This window comes from Mangifera indica, chromosome 16, assembly GCF_011075055.1.
Source record: "Mangifera indica cultivar Alphonso chromosome 16, CATAS_Mindica_2.1, whole genome shotgun sequence".
NCBI classification, from domain to species: Eukaryota; Viridiplantae; Streptophyta; class Magnoliopsida; order Sapindales; family Anacardiaceae; genus Mangifera; species Mangifera indica.
This window is the reverse complement of record NC_058152.1, coordinates 4,614,553-4,622,780: the sequence shown is the minus strand read 5'-3', so window position 1 is coordinate 4,622,780 and position 8,228 is coordinate 4,614,553. Positions and strand designations below refer to the sequence as shown.

At 34.3% G+C, this 8,228-nt stretch overlaps 1 protein-coding gene across 1 annotated transcript; it reads left to right on the top strand.

The window, feature by feature from the left end:
• Positions 1-1,467: 1,467 nt before the first annotated feature.
• On the top strand, positions 1,468-7,874 carry LOC123199439 (glycine-rich domain-containing protein 1-like). The gene is given in 10 exon segments (XM_044614444.1): positions 1,468-1,626; positions 2,096-2,278; positions 2,716-2,833; positions 2,919-3,173; positions 3,492-3,947; positions 4,531-5,069; positions 5,998-6,199; positions 6,731-6,886; positions 6,972-7,200; positions 7,203-7,874. Coding segments are annotated over 9 exon segments (2,232 nt in total). The 5' UTR covers positions 1,468-1,626; positions 2,096-2,114; the 3' UTR covers positions 7,316-7,874.
• Positions 7,875-8,228: the final 354 nt, after the last annotated feature.

Below are 8,228 nucleotides of genomic sequence, written 5' to 3'. Positions count from 1 at the left end.
TTTGGCCTGGCTATTAAAACTAACATCAACTTTGTCGGATGACTGAACTTGAAAGGGAAAAAAAAAATAGTTTACTTCTTCAAAGTTTGGGTGGAAAAAACTCGTCCATATGATGAAGAACCCATTGCTTTCATTAACATCGTCAATAATAGAAGTCAATCACATCATTCCTTTAACATCAAGTAAATTTTGCTTTTCATATGGCCAATAAGACTTACTGTCGTTCAGGTTTGGTGTATGAAATGAAAGCATAGAATACTCGAATCATGTAATTCCGATGTCATGAGAAAAGCACAGGGCATACCGAACTGCCTCATTCAATCAAATATTGAAACTCGTCTATCCCGTCTTCCACACTCGTGTTATAGTTTGCTGCTTTTTTAGATGATAATTCCTATTTTGATAAAATTTTTTATTAAAGTTAAGGGTAAAGCTAGATTTGAATCGAATCAAGTTTGAGTTCAGTTCAACTTATATATAATAGAGCTTGAACTCAAGTTCGGGCTCGTCGAGCTCGTTACGCTTGAGCTCAAACTCGGCTCATTTTAAGTTCAAGTTTTTAATTAATCTATTATTAAAACGATATTGTTTTAATACATATTAATCAAAACGACGTTATTTTAATATATATTAATCAAAACGGTATCGTTTTGTATCAAAATTTTTAACTCACAAACTTTGATGAGTAAGCTCGAGCTCGAATTTGCTTAGGGCTGGCTCGTTTCAAAATTCGTTCTAGCCAAGCTTGAGCTCAAATAAGCTTGGTTTGAATCCAGCCCTAGTTAAGAGCATTCCAAAAGTTTGAAAATTTTACTTTTTCCCTTAATATATTTCCCTTCTTTCTTTGATGACCAAAATCTATTCCGATTGTTGGTTGACTTTTCTATCATTTTCTTCTCCCGCCATTAGCCTTCCCACCATAACCTTTTTGTTGGAAGAAGATGAACCGTCTTTGTTCGATGAAGAAACGAAGATGATTCATCATTTTCATCTTTTAGGTCAAACAAAGACAATTTGTCTTTGTCTAATTGAATATAAGTATTACAAAATTTTAAAGATGCTAATCTTTGGTTAGATGAAGATGAATCATCTTTATCCAACAAAAATATTATGGTGGAAAGGCCGATAGTAAAATAAAAAGATAGTGAAAAGATCAACCGATTGTAGGAACAAATTTTGATAATTGGAGAAAAAGGAAAAAAATCTTAAAAGGAAAAATAAACTTTTTAAACCTTTAGAAAGAAAAAATTATTAGCTTTTAGGCTAAAAGGAAAAATAATATACAATTTTAGTGTTTAAATATTTTTTCATTAAATGATGTTATACCCAAAAAACTGTTAACATAATAGTGGGTGGTTTTTGAAATTTCACAAACATGAGTTAGAGAATTGCCCAATCCGTGAGTGGTAATAAAGTCTTTTGATCTTTTTATATTCACAAGATACCCTACTCAGAGAATTAAATTTAAAACTTAATATTCAAAGTGTTAGACGGATTATTTTACTTCTATGAGAGCAACTTGTTGATTATAAAAACCTGTCCTTTTTTCAGACATGAATCACAAATTCCCTCTGACTTCTAAATTGTTGAACAATATTGGCAATCATTTGCATTGCGCACTTTCCGGTAATTTTTTAAAATTAACTTCTTAGAACTTTGTAATGATGATGTTGTTTCATTGCTCTTTCCGTTTGGTTGCTGAGAAAGTCCGGGAAAATTACATGAATTTGATATTTTGACTGCTTGACTTTTCTTCGTTTACAATTTTCTCAGAAAATTCGGAAATGCTATTCAACGGATTTTCTTTTCTCTTTCTCTAGTTGACTTGTCATTTTAATAATAACTCTTGTGAGTTTTTTTTTCGTATCTTGATTGCTTTGTTAACCTCATCTCTATTAAGGTAAGATATTATAATTTGTTTCTTTGTTTTTCTGATAATGACCGGACAGATGATTCCCAGATGATGGTTTTGTCATGCTACACATAGAAAGTAGAACCTAAGTTCGAAGAGTAAATTTATAGAATTTTGATTCGAAGCAGCTGAATATATAAATATATCTATGATGAACGTGATTATCGTTTATTGCTAAATCAGATTGTTTCTTTGGCGAGTCATGGATTTGGAGAAGGAACAAGAGTTAGAGTGGCTTGAAGCGCAAAAGATTGGGATAAGTGTAGATCTCGTGGCTGCAGCAAAACACCAGCTTCAGTTTCTTGCTGCCGTTGATAAGACCCGCTGCCTCTATGAAGGCCCTGCCCTTCTGAGGGCTATCTATAGGTAATCACTCTAAAATCTAACCACTTTGTTTAATTGATTATTAGTTGCTTCAAATTGTTAATTAACATGGATTTGTGAAGACGCATATACATTGGGCACGGTCACATCCATAAATTTTTTTCAATCTGTTTTATATATTGTGGAGCTGGCTGTTGATATGATGCATCTCTTAATATGTGAAAACAGTTACTATCAAAGCTCTCGTATTGCTGGTCCATACTTTTAAATGGCATTGTGAATGAAACTTTTTAGTGGTTACTGGTTTGGGTTTTGAGCCTTAATGTCAACTGCATAGAGTTCATGCATCTATAAATTTAGGTTAGTCTATAACTATAAAAGCTTTGTTTAATTAATGATGCTGGTTTAATGGATTCTCTTCTTACATACCTTTTAGATCAAGTATTATCATTTTCCAAATTTGGCAATGCTAATTTCAGGTACAATGCTTGTTGGCTTCCATTGCTTGCCAAACAGTCTGAGTCACAGATTTCTGAAGGGTTTCTTGTTGTTCCTCTTGATTGTGAGTGGATTTGGCACTGTCACAGACTCAACCCTGTAAGTTTTTTGACTGGGATCATGCATGTTTATTTGCTAGGTAATGTTGTGTATACTAAGCAGTCTTCTTGACTTTTTTATTCAGATTAGATACAAAACTGATTGTGAGGAACTATATGGGAAGGTCCTTGACAGCTCCAATGTTTTATCCTCTGTTCGAGGTACCTGTAGAAAAGAAAGTGAAGAAATGTGGAATAGATTGTATCCAGATGAACCCTATGACTTGGACTTGACAAAAGCACGTTTGGAGGATTCCTCAACCAAACTTTCTAGACTTGAAAAATACACAAAATATGACTTAGTTTCAGCTGTCAGAAGACAGAGTCCTTTCTTTTATCAGGTAATTGGGATGAAATGGTGGTACTTGTTAAGCCACTATGCATGAGTTTACTCTGGTTAGTTATTGCTTTAGAAAAAAAGCCGAAATCCTACTGTTTTAACACTTGAGTTTTTGGATTTCTACATGAATCAGTATTGATAGCCTAATCATGCAAGTGCATTCCACCCCCTATACTATCGCTACCTGATTTTTTGACATTTACGATTTCTTGCTAGATTATTGGCTATTCATACAAAATCCCATAAATCCTTGATTTGCTTTCTTCCAATTCATCGTTTTCTTTTTCTCATTTTTAATTCTTACTATTGTTTGTGTCAGGTATCCAGATCCCATATGAATAATGATATCTTTCTTGAAGAAGCACTGGCCAGGTATAAGGGATTTCTGCATCTGATTAAGATAAACAAGGAGAGGTCAATTAAAAGCTTTTCTGTTCCAACTTACGACATTGATCTAATTTGGCATACACATCAGTTGCATCCTGTTTCATACTGTATGGATCTGACTGTGGTGATGGGTGAGGTGTTGGAGCATGATGACATGGACCAAGATAGAACTAAAGGAAAGAAGCTTGACACTGGGTTTTCTACAACTACTAAGCGATGGGAAGAGAAATTTGGTCTAAGGTATTGGAAAGCTGGGGCAATGTATAGGGGGATTGCTCCTTCTCCCCTCACAACGGTTCCCATCTCATCTAACATTGTCAGCAGGGAGGTAATTCCATCAAAAGGGTACCAGAAGATAATTGATCTTCCAGAGGTGAAGGTCGTGGAGGTAGTTTCTAATCACCTTTACAATCTATCCAATGGGTCATCCTTATATTCATGTTGCTGGATGTTCAGTAACATGTCAGTTTATCCCTTATTTTTGTTTTATTGTCACCCTAGAAGCTGGACATCAATGTCTGATCTTGGATCTTAAACTTCAAAAGTTAACAAGTATAGTTTCATGACCTGCATTTCAGAAGTTTCTTCATTACAGTTGTATCAAGGCATTGTAGTGTCCCAGTAGAGTGTTTTTTCCTAAAAGAAGATATATGCGGACAATAATGTTCTATTGGCAGTGAGGCCATCCTGATTAGATTGAAATTATGTTATGATTTCTGAAGTGGAACTTCAGCTGAAACAAAAGCTTAAACTGTTGTAGAATTTAAGTTAAAATCTTAATAATCTTTTTGAAAAAAGGTTATCTTTATATCATGTGGTGGCTCTTTGCTGTCAAATATGATTTGGTGGAAATATTATACTGCTTATAGCCTGTAGGCTTCAATGGATGAGCATATGCCTCCTGAATCAATATTATTGCAAGCTTTAAATTATTGAAGGTCTTCCTTTAATATACTTCATACCCTTTTCAGGTTTTTCTGGAGATTGTTGCAGTCAAAAACTTACCAGAGGGTCATAAGGGAAGCCTTTTTGTCTTGTTTAGCATATCACAACCTGATGTTTTCTTTAATGCCAAGCAAAAACTCTCTATTTTGTCCCAGTCCTGGGAGAAACAAGTTGCTTCTTTCCAGTGTGAACCTACAGGAGAACTTTTGTTTGAACTTGTATCTCATTCACCTTCTAAGATACCAGTAGCAGGGGCATCAAAAGTTATGGGTACTACTTCACTCCCTCTACAAAACTTCCTGGATCCAGTAACTAAACTTGGAGAGGAAAAATGGTTTGACCTGAAGCCCACTTCTGGAACCATGAATTCAGAGCCAGTCAGTCTTCGCATTTCTGTCTCATTCACTGTGCCAACCCTGGCACCTCGTGTGCTTCACATGGTTCGTTCCCGGCCATTATCAAAAATTTCTTGTTTTTTCCCTATTCCTGCAAGGATTCAACATGTAAAGAGCTGGGCCTGTGTCAATGATGAGACTCATTCTGAGGTGATCAGACTTCAGATGAGGTATGCCTATTCATTGTTCATTTCCTGCTAGAAAGTTTGTTAATATGGCCTTCCTGTTGTCCTTTTAGTATGATATATGGATGTTGACATATATATAGGTGCTCTATGCATGTGTTTCTGTCTCTTGATTAAATCAAAGTCTGTTGAATCTTGACCATGTTATTATTATTAATCGAGTAATTTTATCCTATTTGACATAGCAAATGATTTTATCCTTCCCAAATTTTATCCTATTTGACATAGTGAATGATTTGGCAATTTCATATTGCCTATGACAGCATCTCATCATTTGCATTATAGTGTCAACTAAGTTGTCAAATTACTTCTAAGAAAAAATTTTAGGACAAAATTTGGTAAGAGTAGTATGGCTCTAATCAGCTTAGAATTGGTAGATTTATACCAAAATGCTTCTTGAGAAACCTTGCATATAAACAAAATATATATAACTCAAAAGCAAATTCTTAGTGGACATTAGATGTACAGTGTATAAATATAGGCCAATGCAGGTTGCGACTAGAGTATTCAATTTGTTCGTTCCACCATATTATGTCTTGCGTTTGAAATTGACTAATAAGTAATGGTTTACATAATCCACTAAAATTGCTAAAAATTATGATAGAACTCTCCCTCATGGGGATCTTACCATTTCTGAATCTTATACATCCACTGAGAATTGACCTATTTTTTCTTCTTTTTTAATTTTAACGGTTTGAAAGTTGTGTAGACTATTATAAACTTCAGAATAATTTAGTTATTATCGCTGGAATAGTTCCTAGTTCAAGAGATTTACTTTATTTCTTCTCAAAATAATGAGAATCTGTTTTCCCAGTATTTACATTTCTGATTCATTCTTTCATTATTTTATGCTATTCACGTGATGATCTGAAGCCTTTAATTATACTGTTTGTGCCTACGGGTTGCATTTTAGGGACTCCAACAATGAGAAGGCAAAAGATAACAGCACTCAAAGAAAGCAAGTCATTGGCATTACAGAATCAGGTGAAACACGTCCACTTGCAGAGATGGTTGAGACTGGGTGGTCTTTTATGGATTCTCACTGCTGTCTTCGGCTTAAAAAGAAATCCAGTGAAGAATATCATCATATCTTTGAGCTCACAGGCAATAGAATGGTGTGTAGAGATCGTATCTCTTTTTCTCTGATGTCTCATCATTCTGTGCTCTTTTGAACTTTTTATATTGCATTTTTCATTGATGGTTGCCTTTCCACTTGTCAAGATCATCTCCTTGACATCCCAAATATTTTGACTGAAGTAATAAGTCACACTTTGATCACTTTATATTTAACATATTATTTAGAAACTACCAAATGGTGTCATTTGATAAATAGTTTGTGCTCCTAAAGTTGCTAATTCATCATCCTCACTCATTCTTGAAATCATTCAAGACCCTGATAAATTGGAGGTAAATCACATTATTTTGTTCATTGTTTTTATTTTGACAGGCTAAGTTTTGATGTCATATGAAAATGTGTATGACAGTAGCTCTTGTAATATGCATTTATGTTAAAAGTCACTGTACTTTGTCACAGTATAGCTCTGACTGAAATGCTTCTTGTGGATCATTTCATCTGATAGATCTATCCATTGTTTCAGTTTGAGGGACTTTAAACCTTTTGACTGGTTTTATCTTCTTTGAAACAGATAAAAATGTTCAAGGGCAGGAAGCTGGACTATGAATCTAAATATTATGAGAAGAAGAGAACTGAAGATGATTTTATGACTGCAGTTGAATTTTCTGCAGAAGATCCATATGGCACAGCAATTGCATTGCTTGATCTGAAAACTGGAGTCATTAAGGTAAAATTTAAAGGTGTTTTTTATCAAATTTGTCCAAGAATAATTTGTCTAACAACATCTTGAATTTTCATATAAAATAACGTAGGTAAAGGAAGAATGGTTTGTGTTGCCTGCAATCATATCAGCTTTTATACTTTCTAATGCTCTTCAGAAGAATAGATACAATGGTTTTGCTGCTCCTAATGAAAATCTGGAGGTGAATGGTGAAATTGAATGTGTCAATAGTCTCTATGAGGAGGGCGTGCATACCAATATGACAGCTTCTGTTGAAACTGAAGCAATGGATGAGGCTAACATGGTGCAGAACAGTGGTGTGAAAGCATGGTGACTAGTGGGGGTTGTGGTGGTGGCTGTGGAGGAGGTTGTGGTGGGGGATGCAGAAACATGGTGAAGAGTAGTGGTTGTGCGGGGGATGCGGAAACATGGTGAAGAGTAGTGGGTGTGACAGTAGCTGTGGAGGTGGTTGTGATGGTAAACTTACATTTGAAAGCAAAGTTGATAATTTCTGCATAGATGAACCGCCACATAACACAGCCATATACACAAACGAGGCAGTAGTTGTTTGATCTCTATGCATATTGGAACACTTGCCAGAAGTCAAGACATGTTAATAAAACCGCTGTCAAGGTTGGTGTTAACTTATTTGTTCAGTTCTTCTCATGGCAAAGTAAAGATTTCAGCAAATAAAGAAGTTTGTTTTGTGAGTACTGACTCTGCGGATTGAAGGCGCGAGTATATACAGATTGAGACATCATATGATGAAGAATAAAACTACATATATAAATAAATTGTACAAATTTATCTATACAAATTGAGATGTCAATTTATAATTGAGTGATGTGATTATATACTTTTTCTTTCATTTCAAATCACCAAATCAGATGTTATCATTTTAGTTTATACAAATAAATTTATACCATTTGTTTTCATATACAGTAATGATGAAATGTACGTCCAGCTTGATTGTAATAATAGTTTGGTTCTTTTATCTCTTTGTTTGTGTATTTAGTGTTGCGTTCATGCTGCTTCAGTACTTAAATGTATACCTCACCATGTAATGGAACGATTTGCCTCATTTGCATGATCAATATTAAGTCAATGGAGAATTTAGGTGGGTTACACTTCTATTTAATTATTTAATAAATTTATATACACATACTTTTAAGTATACAATTATATATACAGATAATGCATTATTATATAATTATGTGATTTTAAAATAAAAATAAAATAACATCCAATAATCTAATGATCTATCATATGTATATCCAGTTATGTATTAAAAAATGTGTTTGTAAAACATTGTTTTTAATTAGGCCAAAAGACTTATTCCCACTCAAAC